Raw genomic sequence first — 16,633 nt, forward strand, 5'->3', positions numbered from 1 at the left:
GCACCCGCCGCAAATTCGCACGGGACCCTTTTTTTGTTATAGCGCCAGGTACCCCCATATACTACCGCATAAAGCCCCCTGATTGCCCCCTAGTTAACCCTTTCACCAGTGATCACCATATAACTGTTACAGGTGACGCTGGTTGGTTACCGTATATACTCGAGTATAAGCCGAGATTTTCAGCCTCTTTTTTGAGGCTGAAAGTGCCCCCCTCGGCTTATACTCGAGTCATCGCTGTCTGTCTGCCCGATCAGCGTGTCGAGCAGACAGACAGCGGCCATTCTAGGATTCAAAGGCCGCGCCTCCGTCTCCGCCTTCGCCTGTGATAGGCGGAACACTGAATTTCCCAGCAGTCTGTGTTCCGCCTATCACGGACGTCCTCTCATCCTCGTCCGTAGTATGAGGATGAGCGGACGTCCATGATAGGCGGACCACTGACTGCTGGGAAATTGAGTGTTCCGCCTATCACGGACATCCGATAGGCGGAACACTCAATTTCCCAGCAGTCAGTGGGAAATTGAGTGTTCCGCCTATCACCGACGGAGGCGCGGCTTTTGAATCCTAGAATGGCCACCGACGAAGAGCTGCGGGACGGGCCGGGACGCAGGCCGGGACGGGACGCAGGCCGGGACGCAGGCCGGGACGGGACGCAGGCCGGGACGGGACGCAGGCCGGGACGGGACGCAGGCCGGGACGGACACAGGCTGGACGGACACAGGCTGGACGGACACAGGCAGGCTGGACACAGGTAGGCTGCACGGACACACACACACACACACACACACACACACACACACACACGGATGCATGCACACACAGGGATGGATGGACACACACGGATGCATGGACACACACACACACACACACACGGATGCATGCACACACACAGGGATGGATGGACACACACACACACGGATGCATGGACACACACACACACACACACGGATGCATGGACACACACACACACACACACGGATGCATGGACACACACACACACGGATGCATGGACACACACAGGGATGGACGACACACAGGGATGGACAGGCATGTCTCACCCTCGGCTTATACACGAGTCAATAATTTTTTCCAGTTTTTTGGGGGTAAATTGGGGACCTCGGCTTATATTCGGGTCGGCCTATACTCGAGTATATACGGTAGTTATTTTTTTATAGTTTCAGGGCACCCGCCATTTATTACCTAATAAAGGTTTAACCCCCTGATCACCCGGCGGGTGTCATTTGTGACTGTAATAACTGTTAGGGCAGTTAGGGTTAGCCCCCTTTAGTTCTAAGGTACCCCCCTAACCCCCCCAATAAAGGTTTAACCCCGTGATCACCCCCCGTCGCCAGTGTCACTAAGGCTGGGTTCACATTGCAGCGGTTTATGAGAACGGATGTGATTCGCACCGCACTGCAGTGCAAATCACATCCGATCTCTGTGCGATTCGAGTTCAGCCATACAGATAGTATGGCTGAATTCGTGTCGCACCCGCCGCAAACTCGCACGGGACCCTTTTTTTGGTCCGCAGCAGAATCGGATCGCATGGGTGTTCACACCATGCGATCCGAGTTTGCAGATCGCACTGCGATGTGCGAACTGATCTGGGGGTGTCATTAACATTTCACTGACACTCCCAGCAGTTCGCATAGGGCAGTGTGAACTGCCGCCGGGAGGCATGCGATGCGGGAACCCGCCGCGGATTCGTGGCGTTCCTGCATCGCTCCAGTGTGAACCCAGCCTAATAAGCGATCGTTTTTCTGATCGCTGTATTAGTGTCACAGGTGACGCTAGTTAGGCAGGTAGGTATTTAGGTTCGCCGCAGCTTTTTATAGCGCCAGGGACCCCCATATACTACCGCATAAAGCCCCCTGATTGCCCCCTAGTTAACCCTTTCACCAGTGATCACCATATAACTGTTACAGGTGACGCTGGTTGGTTAGTTATTTTTTTATAGTTTCAGGGCACCCGCCATTTATTACCTAGTCTCACTAGTGTACCCCTAAATTTAGAGGTGTCTACTTTCCAAAATTGGGTCATTTGGGGGGGGTTTGTGCCATCTTGGCATTTTATGGCCTTCAAAACTGTAACGCCCTTAGAAAGCCTGAAGGCGGTGCTTGGTTTTCGGGGCCCCGTACGCGGCTAGGCTCCCAAAAAGTCCCACATATGTGGTATCCCTGTACTCAGGAGAAGCAGCAGAATTTATTTTGGGGTGTCATTTCACATATGCCCATGGCATGCGTGAGCAATATATCATTTAGTGACAACTTTGTGAAAAAAATAAATAAAATAAAAAAGTTTGTAATTTTCCCGCAACTTGTGGCAAAATATAAAATATTCCATGGACTCAACATGCCTCTCAGCAAATAGCTTGGGGTGTCTACTTTCTAAAATGGGGTCATTTGTGGGGGTTTTGTGCCATCTTGGCATTTTATGGCCTTCAAAACTGTAATAGGTAGTGAGGAGTGAAGTCAAATATTTACGCCCTTAGAAAACCTGAAGGCGGTTCTTGGCTTTCGGGGCCCCGTGCGCGGCTAGGCTCCCAAAAAATCCCACACATGTGGTATCCCCGTACTCAGGAGAAGCAGCAGAATTTATTTTGGGGTGTCATTTCACATATGCCCATAGCATGTGTGAGCAATATATCATTTAGTGACAACTTTGTGAAAAAAAAATAAAAAAAAATTAAAGTTTGTAATTTTCCCGCGACTTGTGGCAAAATATAAAATATTCCATGGACTCAACATGCCTCTCAGCAAATAGCTTGGGGTGTCTACTTTCTAAAATGGGGTCATTTGTGGGGGTTTTGTGCCATCTTGGCATTTTATGGCCTTCAAAACTGTAATAGGTAGTGAGAAGTGAACTCAAAAATTTACGCCCTTAGAAAGCCTGAAGGCGGTGCTTGGTTTTCGGGGCCCCGTACGCGGCTAGGCTCCCAAAAAGTCCCACATATGTGGTATTCCCGTACTCAGGAGAAGCAGCAGAATTTATTTTGGGGTGTCATTTCACATATGCCCATGGCATGTGTGAGCAATATATCATTTAGTGACAACTTTGTGTAAAAAAAGAAAGACATTTTTTTTTGGTCATTATTCAATCGCTTGAGGCAAAAAAATAAAATATTCAATGGGCTCAACATGCCACTTATCAATTTCCTTAGGGGGTCTACTTTCCAAAATGGGGTCATTTGGGGGGGTTTTGTACTGCCCTGCCATTTTAGCACCTCAAGAAATGAGATAGGCAGTCGTAAACTAAAAGCTGCGTAAATTCCAGAAAACGTACCTTAGTTTGTAGATGTGACAACTTTTGCGCAAACCAATAAATATACAGTTATTGACTTTTTTTTACCAAAGACAAGTGGCTGAATACATTTTGGCCTAAATGAATGACTAAAATTGAGTTTATTGGATTTTTCTAATAACAAAAAGTAGAAAATATAATTTTTTTTCCAAATTTGCGGTCTTTTTACGTTTATATCGCAAAAAATAAAAATCGCAGAGGCAATTAAATACCATCAAAAGAAAGCTCTATTTGTGGGAAGAAAAGGACGCAAATTTTGTTTGGGTACAACATTGCATGACCGCGCAATTACCAGTTAAAGCAGCGCAGTGCCAAATTGTAAAAAGACCTCTGGTCACTGACCAGCAAAATGGTCCGGTCTGAAAGTGGTTAAACAATGTATTCTAAGAAATTGAAATGAACCACTTGCCGTCCACGGTGCGTTTATAAACATCCTTGGACGGGACAGGTGATATCTCGGTCATCACTGCAGCAATGATTGAGATATCCTCTTTAACCACTTGCTGACCAGCCGCGGCAGTTTTACTGTGGCAGAATGGCACGGCTGGGTGAAACTACGTTATGTTACGCCGCTTCGCCTTGTGGCCACTAGGGGCTGCTCGCCCCCCCCCCCCCCCCCCGAGCCGATGCGAGTGCCTGGCGGGCATGATGACCGCCGGGCTCCCACGATCGCTCGTGACACAGCGATAACCGGAAACTGTGTGTGTAAACACACAGATCCCGGTTCTCTGAGGGGAGAAGATACAGATCGTCTGTTCATACAAAGTATTGACAGCGATCTGTCATCTCCCCTAGACAGTCCCATCCCCCCCTTCAGTTAGAACACAAACTAGGGAACACATATAACCCCTTGATCACCCCCAAGTGTTAACCCCTTCCCTGCCAGTGACATTTTTACAGTAATCAGTGCATTTTTAGAACATTGATCGCTGTATAAATGAAAATGGTCCCAAAAATGTGTCAAAAGTGTCCGATGTGTCCACCATAATGTTGCAGTGAAGATAAAAATCGCAGATCGCCGCCATTACTAGTAAAAAATAAATAAATAATAAAAATGCTATAAATCTATCCCCTATTTTGTAGACGCTATAACTTTAGCGCAAACCACTCAATATACGCTTATTGCATTTTTTTTGTTTTTTGTTTACCAAAAATATGTAGAAGACTACATATCGACCTAAACTGAGAAAAAAAAATGTTTTTTTTTTTTTTAAATGGGGATATTTATTATAGCAAAAAGTACAAAATATTGTGTTTTTTTTTCCCCAAAATTGTTGCTTTTTTTTGTTTATAGCGCAAAAAATAAAACGCAGAGATCAAATACCACCAAAAAAAGCTCTATTTTTGGGGAAAAAAGGACATCAATTTTGTTTGGGTGCAACATCGCAGGACCGCGCAATTGTCAGTTAAAACGACGCAGTGCCGAATAACAAAAAATGTCCTGGTCATTCAGCAGCCAAATCTTACAGGGCTGAAACGGTTAAAGGCTGACATTTCTGCACACAAATAAAAAAATTAAAGAAATCAGAGCGGCTAACAAGCTGTTGGATTACTTTTACAGGCGACAGAAGGGGGTCCCACCCTTCGTCCGCTGCCTTAGCCAGGCTCTCCAATGCAATCAGAGAGCCCAGCAAGGGTGCAAACAGTGGCAGCCCGCTTTGGGCACATAGCGAGGAACAGATGTTGTTCCATCACCTGTGTGATGTCAGAAACAGGAAGCAACGTTCACTTAGTCAGTCACTTCCTTTTTCGGTTCTACGTTTACCTGGCCGTTACTGACCAGGGAAGCAGCTGATCAGACCGATCTGTGTTTGGTCGGCTGCAATGGAGGCCAGAGGAGAGATTTGGGGTCTAATAGAACCCAGATCTCCCCATAAAGAGGACCAGTCGTGGCCCATGCTATTACAAGGGATGTTGTACACCATATTTTGCCGGCGCTAAAACTTTCACAAAAAACAATCAATATACAGTTATTGGAATTTTTTTTCTAATCAAAAATATGTAGCAGAATAAATTTTGCCCATAATTTATGAAGAAATTTTATTTATTTTTTTTACATTTTTATTGGACAAAGTAAAAAAAATGTTTTTTCCCCTCAGTTTATTTATTTTTTTTTTTTTTCGTTTATATCGCAAGAAATAAAAAGACAATTGGCGATCAAATACCACCAAATGATTGCTCTAGTTTTGGGAGAAAAGTGATATAATATTCCTTTGGATAGAGCGTTGCATGACCGCGCAATCACCAGTTGAACTAGCGCAGTGCCGAATATCAAAAAAAAAAAAGGCCTCGTCAAGAAGAGAGTAAAACCTCCTGGAGCTGACGTGGTTGTTTAACCACGTCAGCTCCAGGAGGTTTTACCCCCTTCTTGAGCAGGCTATTTTTTGCTATTCAGCATTGGTGCTCAACCTGCGGCCCTTTGGTGTAGGATGTGTGGCCCTCGGACCTCAGCAGTCTGGATTGGGAACACTGATTTAGGGTAATGGCATTGATCTCTACTAGCCTCATGTGATATGTTCCCAAGTTTCGTATTGTCTTCTGTAGCATATCCCCAGCCAACAACGTGTCCTGTCCACATACTCTGACCAGCATTTCCTCTATTAGGTCTGTCGTTTCTGAAATCGTCTTAAGCATTACATACAGTGCATCTGGAAAATATTTAAAGCGCTTCACTTTTTCCACATTTTTCTATGTTACAGCCTTATTCCAAAATGGATTAAATTCATTCTTTTCCTTAAAATTCTACAAACAATACCCCATAATGACAATGTGAAAGAAGTTTTTTTGAAATCTTTGCAAATTTATATATATGTATAAAAAAAATCACATGTACATAAGTATTCACAGCCTTTGCCATCACACTCAAAATTGAGCTCAGGTGCCTCCTGTTTCCACTGATCATCCTTGAGATGTTTCTACAACTTGAGTCCACCTGTGGTAAGTTCAGTTGATTGGACATGATTTGGATGGGCACACACACCTGTCTATATAAGGTCCCACACTTAACAGTGCATGTCAGAGCACAAAACCAAGCCATGAAGTCCAAGGAATTGTCTGTAGACCTCACAGACAGGATTGTATGGAGGCACAGATCTGGGGAAGGGTACAGAAAAATGTCTGCAGCATTGAAGGTGCCAATAAGCACAGTGACCTCCATCATCTGTAAATGAAAGAAGGTTGGAACCACCAGGACTCTTCCTAGAGAGGACCGACTGGCCAAACTGAGCGATTAGGGGAGAAGGGCCCCTGACAGAACTCCTGTGTTTCTCTGTGGAGAGAGGAGAACCTTCCAGAAGAACAACCATCTCTGCAGCACTCCACCAATCAGACCTGTATGGTAGATTGGCCAGATGGAAGCCACTCCTCAGTAAAAGGCACATGACAACCCGCCTGGAGTTTGCCAAAAGGCAACTGAAGGACTCTCAAGCCATGAGAAACAAAAATTCTCTCGTCTGATGAAACAAAGATTGAACTCTTTGGCCTGAATAGCAAGTGTCATGTCTGGAGGAAACCAGGCACCGTTCATCACCTGGTTATTACCATCCCTACAGTGAAGCATGGTGGTTACAGCATCATGCTGTGGGGTTAATTTTCAGTGGCAGGAACTGGGAGACAAGTCAGGATCGAGGGAACATGAATGCAGCAATGTACAGAGACATCCTTGATAAAAAAAATCTGCTCCAGAGTGCTCCGGACATCAGACTGGGGCGAAGGTTCATCTTCCAACAGGACATCGACCCTAAGCACACAGCAAAGATAACAAAGCAGTACCTACGGGACAACTCTGTGAATGTCCTTGGGTGGCCCAGCCAGAGCCCAGACTTGAACCCGATTGAACATCTCTGGAGAGATCTGAAAATGACTGTGCACCGACGCTTCCCATCCAACCTGATGGAGCTTGAGAGGTCCTGCCAAGAAGAATGGAAGAAACTGCCCAGAAATAGGTGTGCCAAGCTTGTAGCATCATACTCAAAGACTTGAGGCTGTAATTGGTGCCAAAGGTGCTTCACCAAAGTATTGAGCACTTATGCACTTGGAATTCTTTTACTTTTTTATTTTTAATAAATCTGCAAAGATTTCAAACAGACTTCTTTCACATTGTCATTACGGGGTATTGTTTGTAGAATTCTTAGGAAAATAACAAATTTCAATCTATTTTGGAATAAGGCTGTAACATAACAAAATGTGGAAAAAGTGAAGCGCTGTGAATACTTTCCGGATGCACTGTATAAAAAAGCCGGAAAAACGGCTTCATGTCAAACATTGAAAACAAAGAATGTCCGAGGACATATTATTTTTGGGTGATGTTTAGTCTGTAGAACATCAAACAAATGAAACATAAAAGTCACATCAAAAAGTACTTTCATGTAAATGTTACAGTAACAACTTCCACTGTGTATGCAAAACACATTTCCTTTTAAACTTTCCAGCATAGAAATGGCAAAAATAACAACTGTGCGTGTTTTTACAAAAGTGTTGAAGTGTATGTAAATTCCATTGAATAAAAAGAGAAAAAAAAAATCATTGACAACGCCCATTAGCTTACCCACTGTTGATGGAGCTGAGGGAGCTTTATCTCTGCAGTCTTTGATTGATTTCATTCTCTTCAGGTGCCATGTGTTGATCATGCCAGTAAGGCTCCATTCACACTTACAACTCCAAAGTTGCACCGACTTCTTTGTGTGCAACTTTGGATGGGCGCAACTTGGGTACCACTTTGGCTTTGACCAGTGATAATGAACAACTGCATTGTATAACATTCAGGTGCGACTTTCATGCAACTTTTCAGGGTTAACATTGAAGTCTGCGGCCCTCAAGTTGCATGAAAGTCGGACCAAAGTAGTGCATGAACTACCCTGAAGTCGCTGCAACTTTAATTCCACGTACAGACGACCGGACTTTTCACCGCGAAAGCACGGAACCCGGAAAGGAAGACCAAGCAGAGATGGAAGTGTTTACCCTTGCAGTGCAGGGTTAATTTTGCTGAGAGTTGGGCTTTTATGAGACACAGCTGGTTGGCATAGAAGTCATTACACACCTGATCAGTCAAGAAGGATGGTTTATAGGTGCCATCTGTGGATGTGTTTCCAGTACCCCTCAGAGACTTCATATGAGACACTGCCATTCGTAAGATGGTGAGCTTGTCTGGCTTGCGTGCCAGGGCACTGCAGGTGGGCACCATGTCGGACAGTTCTGTGATGTACGCTGTCATTTTGTTTCTCCTCCTTCGCTCGATCTCGCTGTGGTTCTCCCTGCAGAGGGACACAATGGACACAGATTATGCTATACTCAGAAACTAAAGAATACAGAAGAAAAAGGACTGCATCTTCTGGGTTATGAAAGGACATCATGCCAACATGCCAACCATGCATTTCAGAGAGAGGAGAAGACAAGAACAAGAGTTTTAGAACAAACTCTGTGTCTACATATTATTAGACCGGTATCAGTTGGTCCAGGAGGCTGGGATGAGTTGATAAGGATACATACAGAATATTTAAGCCCTGTACAAACAACTTTGTCATCAGGTTTGCTAGAGATGTGGAAATCTCCCCTTAACCATGCTGTCCTCCCCCACCCAACAAGACAGATTTCAAATTGCGTGATGTTGTACATACAGCCCAGAATCCTCTGAATCTTGGTTGCCGTATGGTGTATGGCAGTGGTCTCCGAAATGTGGCCTGGGGGCCGGATGCGGCCCTTTGCTTGCCATTATCTGGTCATTGGGGTACCATTTCCTCCACTTATTCCAATGATGAGGCACCATTCGTCCCAATGACACCAACAATTAGGGAGCTATTCCTGCCACTGACGCCAGCAATGGGGCACTACACCTCGCACTGATACCAATGGTGGGGCACTATTCCTCCCACTGATACCAACAATGGGGCACTACCCCACCCACTGATACCAATGATGGGGCACGATTCCTCTCTCTGATACCAACAATGGGGCACTACTCCTCCCGCTGATACCAACGATGGGGCACTATTCCACCCACTGGTACCAACGATGGGGCACTATTCCTCCCACTGATACCAATGATGGAGCACTATTCCCCCCCACTGATACCAACAATGGGGCACTATTCCCCCCACTGATACCAACAATGGGGCACTATTCCTCCCACTGACACCAATGATGGGGCACTATTCCTCCCACTGACACCAATGATGGGGCACTATTCCTCCCACTGATACCAATGATGGGGCACTATTCATCCCACTGATACCAACGATGGGGCACTATTCATCCCACTGATACCAACAATGGGGCACTACTCATCCCACTGATACCAACGATGGGGCACTACTCATCCCACCCCATTAAAACAATGATGAGGTATTGCTTAATCCCATTGATAGTATGGCATTTTCTAATCCCACCAGTCACAGTCTGGCCCCCCTTAAAGCCAGAAGGACCCTAAACTGGCCCTTCATTTAGAAAACTTGGAGACCTCTGGTGTAAGGTTTTGGCTCACAGATTAGGAAATTTTGTGTGAAAGCTTAACTCCAGTTGGATTAAACTGGGGAAGAGTTAGAGGTTCTGTCAACGTTTTATTACTGTCTCTATCCCCACTTGGGAAATACATAAATATGGGTTACGATTGTGCATAAATGTGCAAACACATGTAAAAATACTGCTGGGCCTGCAAAGTACAGTCCCTCAAGCCAAAGTATTGGAGTTCCAAACTATGGTACATATATAACCAAGCAAAAATTGACTGCAAGCCTGTCTGAAGGCAGCCCTCTCCTTCTTAAAAGTGCAGCAACACATCAGAAGGCCAACACTGCCCAAGGCAGCTGAAGTATCCCGGTGTGTGTGCACTGGTGTGTTGCTGTACCTTTAATCATTTCATACCACCATATATTTATGAATAGAGTGGTGGACTGTCATTTTCCCAGTGCCGTTTATATGGCACTGGACAACGCACCCCCGGGCGACCACTGTGCCCGATTCTGGCTATGCACCGACTATCCTCATAGAAACAGTGTATGGAGATGATCTGAGTGGCTCTGTACCAAGTAATTGCTGTGATGACCAATCACAGGGCTCACAAACGTAAACACATCACTGTCTACAGTGTTGATGCCTCCCCTTCCCCTTACTATGGAGAAAAGAGGAAATAGTAGTAATTTATGAATGGGAACTGAACAGCATTGTGCAGGATTTTCACTATCTGTAGGATCACCTATACATCTGATCTCCAGCCCTTTTCTTTATATGACCGGAATATTAATTCTTCACCTGCCTTATCCTGCACATCCGAAAATCAACCCCCTCATCGTCATCCTCATACTATATGTGGCCCATACATTAACCCCGTTTACCTCCTCCTCCCCCCTCTGTGTATGATCCATAAATTCATATATTTACTGCACAATTACCAAACTTTATGGTTATAACCACTTTAATACCAGCATGTTTCTTTGTTTCTATAAAAAATAAAAATATGGCAAAAAATTAGATCACCCTGGGACGTCTTTAAAAAAAAGATTATTTTGGAGGTTTTTGTACTGTCTTGGCAATTTTATTTGCTGTTTTACAAAAGAAATTTATATATATATTTTTTAAATCCTTTTTATAATAAATAAATAAATAATTAAAAAAAAACAACAGTGGTTAGTAAATGCCACCGTAAGAAAGCTATATATGTCTCTCGGCTTGGTAATAAAAGGATACTACGGGCTGATATGTAAGAGAAAGGGATTGGGTAAGACCGCTATGTATGCATTGCGTATGTATGTTCCATAGTTGGTAACTCCAGTAAAAAGAAGACTAAAGCTCAAAATGCTGGCTAGACAGCAAACTGCATAATACTTAGATACTTAGTTGCATAAGGGCGCCCACTGTGCATTCGCGAGCCTCTCCGCGCCGTGACTGCCCGGGCAATCATCTGGGACCTGTCACGTGTCCCAGATGATTTCCGAGAGGGATGGAGGGGAGAGGTGACCTCCCTTACGGTTCCGCGGTGCGTCGGAAGGAAGTGGGAGCTGGAACCCGCTGAAAAAAGGGGAACCTGCTCCTCCTCCCAAAAAAATGACATGCCACATGTGGCATGTTAGGGGGTCACCTCCCTTAAAGCAAAAGTTCAATTTTTGGGTGGAACTCCGCTTTAAGACCCTTTCACACTGGCAAAGTCTGCCAGTGGATCCGCCTGCTGAGCAGAGGATCTCTCCGCTGATCCCCACCGAGCAGTTGGATGACAGGTCTGTGTCCGCTGTGCTGATACAGAGCGGACACAGACACAGCCCACTGTCCTCTATGTGCTGTCAGATAGAAACGGACTGTCTGTCCATTATCATCTGTCATCGGATCCGATCTGCTAGACGGATGAGGAATGGATCCCCATCCATCTGTTTTTAGCGGATCGAATCGAATGTTAGCATGTCGGATCGGATCGGACGTCGGCATGTCCATTGACATCTGCCGCTCCATAGAGAGCAATAGACGGTCTGATCAGGTCCGCCTAAAAAACTGACAGGTGGACCCAATCGGTCCATCCGTGTGTACAGGGCCTTAGTCTTGACTGTAATGGATAAATTAAAATAAATGTTTTTTGCCCTCCATTCATTCTCAGAAGGGGATCCTAGACTGCGGAGTCGCATCAGAATCTAAATGGAGGTCACATATATGACTTCTGTGCTCTCTCATTTTTTTTCCCTATCTTGTGATGGGAGGAACAGGGTACCCATGTAATCCGTAGGGGTGGCCAGATATAAGCGCCCATTTCTGCCCACATCAGGTCAAGTGGGTAAAAGCAGACCCGGAAGTAAAAAAAATTCTGTTAAGTCTGGCAAACTTGAACAGATCCAAACGCGAGCGAATAGAAGTGTATCAACGACTGCTTACATCCGCCCACCAATAGGGATGCATTATAGTCTGTTTTTGGCACGCCTAAAAAAAAAAAAAAAAAAAAAAAAATGAATGGACCTAAAATAATCAAAACAATTGCACGCTTCCACAGGGAATGTGCCTTACTGTTCCTCTCTCAATACAAGTCTCCCAGTCGGCTCTGACAGATTGAAAATAATGCAAGGCTATATAAATCCCAGTGTATAGCAGAAGCTTTTTGACTTCAAACTCCCTGACTGATTAAAACTTTGTAAAAAGACACTTAGACGGCTTTCACACTGCTGCGCCAATAGCGTCGGCGGTAGAACGCCGCTATTTTTAGTGGCGTTTTACAGTTAGATTTGCAGCGCATTTCGGCCGCTAGCGGGGCGCTTTTACCCCCGCTAGCGGCCGAGAAAGGGTTAAAACCGCCCGCAATAGCAGCGTTTTGACAGTGCAGTGCAGTCCCACTGATTTCAATGGGGAGCAGCGGTGGAGGATCGGTAAACACACCGCTCCTTCACCGCTCCAAAGAAGCTGCTGGCAGGACTTTTCCTGACGTCCTGCAAGCGCACCGCTCCAGTGTGAAAGCCCTCGGGCTTTCACACTGGAGACAATGGTGCAGCAGTTTGAGGGCGGATTATTTCTAACGCTATAGAGCCTGCAAAACGCCCTCGGTGTGAAAGGGGTCTTACATAAGCAAGGTATAGGAAAAAAGTCACGGCATTGGCTTGTTTTCTTTGGTGAGGAAATATCAGTTTGTGTTATTGAGCTCCGTAAACAGACCTTTTCTTTTTTCTTTTTTTTTTTTTTTTTTATAGTTCAATTTTTTTGTTCCAAACTTAGGGGAAAAAAATAAAAAAAATCCCACGCTCATCTCTGGCTCCCTGACGTTTTGGCTTGTCTGATTATCCGTTCCGCTTCCTGAACTCTGTTTTGACTACATTTACGCTGTTTACCTTTTTATTATTATTATTATTATTATTATTATTATTAATAAACAAGTGTGATTAAAGAGGAAGTAAACCCTGATGAGTTTACCTCCTCTTTCATTCCCTGCAAAGGTAAAGCATAATGGACTACTATGCATCGCATAGTAGTCCATTATGTGTCACTTACCTGACACAGGAACCAGCGAAGTCACCGCTGTCCCCTGTAGTCCAGTGCATCCATCTTCTCGGTGGGTCTCGCTGCTCCGCCGCTGTCATTCGGCGAAGCCGCGATGACGTCACTCCCGCGCATGCGCACGGGAGCTGCCACTCGCGGCATATCGCCGTTGACGGGTGCAGCGCTCAGTGCGCCGCTGTCTACGGCGCATGCGCCGTAGACAGCGGTGCCTGTCTTTCGGCAAATATCTCCTAAACCGTGTAGGTTTAGGAGATATTTCTTGGACCTACAGGTAAGCCTTAATCTAGGCTTACCTGTAGGTCAAAGTGTGTTGTAAGGGTTTACAACCACTTTAACTGCACTTCTGTCTCAGTTTGATTCATTGCTTCTGACATTTGATGAGTCTAAATTTCAGCTGCGACATTCAGATGGTAGGGTCGGAACTTGGTGTAAACAACATGTATGGATCCATCCCGCCTTGTATCAACGGTTCAGGCTGGTGGTGGTGGTGTAATGGTGTGGGGGGATAATTTCTTGCCACACTTTGGGCCCCTTAGTATCAATTGAGTATTGTTGCTGACCATGTCCATTCCTTTATAACTACAGTGTACCCATCTTCTGATGGCTCCTTCCAGCAGGATAATGCACCATGTCACAAAGCTCAAATCATCTCACCATTGGACAATGAGGTCACTGTACTCCAATGGCCTCCACACTCACCAGATCTTATCCAATGGCCTCCACACTCACCAGATCTCATTCAATGGCCTCCACACTCACCAGATTTCATCCAATGGCCACACCACTTACCAGATCTCATCCAATGGCATCCACACTCACCAGATCTCATCCAATGGCCTCCACACTCACCAGATCTCATCCAATGGCCTCCACACTCACAAGATCTCATCCAATGGCCTCCACACTCACAAGATCTCATCCAATGGCCTCCACACTCACCAGATCTCATCCATTGGCTTCCACACTCACCAGATCTCATCCAATGGCCTCCACACTCACCAGATCTCATCCAATGGCATCCACACTCACAAGATCTCATCCAATGGCCTCCACACTCACCAGATCTCATCCATTGGCTTCCACACTCACCAGATCTCATCCAATGGCCTCCACACTCGCCAGATCTCAATCCAATAGAGCACCTTTGGGATGTTGTCTAACAGGAGATTCACATCATGGATGTGTAGCTGAAAAATCTGCAGCTACTGTGTGATCCTATCATGTCACTATGGACCAAAACCTCTGAGGAATGTTTCCAACACCTTGTTGAATCTATGCCACCAAGAATGAAGGCAAAAGGGGGTCTGACCCAGTACTAGTAAGGTGTACCTAATAAAGTGGCCAGTGAGTGGTATACACAAAATTATACAAAAAACAATACACATTTGCATTTAAAGACTGAGCAATGAATATCCCAATTTGACCTAAAAGGGAACAAATACATTCCAGGAGAAGCTTTGCTTTTTCTATGAATCCACAGTCAGAATGTTTTTGTTATTGAGCAGAGGTGATTATCAGACACAGCACAGGCGGTGGCCGACACATTGGAAATGCCTCGTCAGCAGGAATGGAAAGTTGTGTATACGGGTCTATAGAGTAGGATTATGTTGCACTAGAAAGCATAAAGGGTACTGTTGTATTAACTGCATTCATCAAGAGATTAGTCGCTCTAGTAACTCATTTCCCAATGAGGCTATAAAAAGAAAAAAAAAAAAAAGTGGGGTCAAATGAACAGCATTTTATGAACTGTTGGGTTTTGTAATGAGTTACCGTACAATCAAAAACTGACCTGACCCTCCTGTAATTCTTGCCTGCAGCCAATTCAAACAACCAAACTAGTAACTTGATTAGCAGCTCAAATTAAATTTACATTTCCGCTAAAGTGTTTAGCAACAGGCGCACTCGATTGTCCTAAATCTCATTACCTGCACTTACTTTCTCGATGCTCCACTCACTGGAACATTGGGGTTGATTTACTAATACTGGAGAGTGCAAAATCTGGTGCAGCTGTGCATGGCAGCCAATCAGCTTCTAACTTCAGCTTGTTCAATTAAGCTTTGCCAAAAAAAATAAAAAAATTAAAATCGGATTGGTGCACCAGATTTTGCACTCTCTAGTTTTAATAAATCAACCCCAAAGTCACAAAAGAAAAGATGGTGTGAAAACAAGGGATGGCGAGCAAAAACGGGAGAGCCCTATTATAGTGTTGTTTCTTTGGTTTTTCATACCACAAATAGGAAAGATATATACAAAAGTGAGTACACCCCTAACATTTTTGTAAATATTTTATTCTATATTTTCATGTGAGAACACTGAAGAAATGACACTTGTCTACAATGTAAAGTAGTGAGTGTGCAGCTTGTATAACAGTGTAAATTTTCTGTCCCCTCAAAAAACTCAACCCACAGCCATTAATGTCTAAACCGCTGGCAGCAAAAGTGAGTACACCCCTAAGGGAAAATGTCCAAATTGGACCATTTTCTCTCCCTGGTGTCACGTGACTCGTTAGTGTTACAAGGTCTCAGGTGTGAATGGGGAGCAGGTGTGTTAAATTTTAGTGTCATCGCCCTCACTATCTCATACAGAAAGTTCAACATGGCACCTCATGGCAAAGAACTCTCTAAGGATCTGAAAAAAAGAATTGTTTCTCTACATAAAGATGGCCTAGACCAGTGATGGCAAACCTTGGCACCCCAGATGTTTTGGAACTACATTTCTCATGATGCTCCAGTACACTGCAGAGTGCATGAGCCTCATGGGAAATGTAGTTCCAAAACATCTGGGGTGCCAAGAATCGCCATCACTGGCCTAGGCTATAAGAAGATTGCCAAGACCCTGAAACTGAGCTGCAGCACGGTGGCCAAGACCATACAGAGGTTTAACAGGACAGGTTCCACTCAGAACAGGCCTCGCCATGGTCGACCAAAGAAGTTGAGTGCACAAGCTCAGCATCATATCCAGAGGTTATCTTTGGGAAATAGACGTATGAGTGCTGCCAGCATTGCTGCAGAGGTTGAAGGGGTGGGGCCCGTCAGTGCTCAGACCATACGGCGCACACTGCATCAAATTGGTCTGCATGGCTGTCATCCCAGAAGGAAGCTTCTAACACTTTAAAGTGGTTGTAAAGCCTAAACATTTTTTTACCTTAAAGCAGAGTTTCTCCCAAAAGTGGAACTTCCGCTTTACGGACCCCTGACCCTCTGACATTTGGCATGTCATTTTTTTGGGAGGGGCGAGCATGTACTTAGTTTTGACAGGTACCCACCAGCTCCCACTTCTGCTCGGGCCACTTAAGTTCCTCTCTCCCTCTCCCTCCCTGAAATCTTCTGGGACACGTCACAGGAAGATTGTCACGCTAGTGATGCCGGGGAGAGGC

The 16,633-nt window shown here is 45.0% G+C and overlaps 1 protein-coding gene across 2 annotated transcripts in view; it reads right to left on the reverse strand.

Moving 5' to 3' along the window:
• ARNT (aryl hydrocarbon receptor nuclear translocator) overlaps nucleotides 1–16,633 on the reverse strand; it is a 117,722-nt gene that overhangs the window by 43,735 nt on the left and 57,354 nt on the right. For both annotated transcript variants that reach the window (XM_077464239.1, XM_077464238.1), the window contains one exon: nucleotides 8,336–8,549. In XM_077464239.1, the coding sequence (XP_077320365.1) occupies nucleotides 8,336–8,549 (214 nt within the window). The remainder of the gene's footprint in view (nucleotides 1–8,335; nucleotides 8,550–16,633) is intronic.

Source organism: Lithobates pipiens, unplaced genomic scaffold (genome assembly GCF_037356315.1).
Source record: "Lithobates pipiens isolate NorthernLeopardFrog02 unplaced genomic scaffold, aLitPip1_a1.2 Scaffold_30, whole genome shotgun sequence".
Taxonomy (NCBI): domain Eukaryota; kingdom Metazoa; phylum Chordata; class Amphibia; order Anura; family Ranidae; genus Lithobates; species Lithobates pipiens.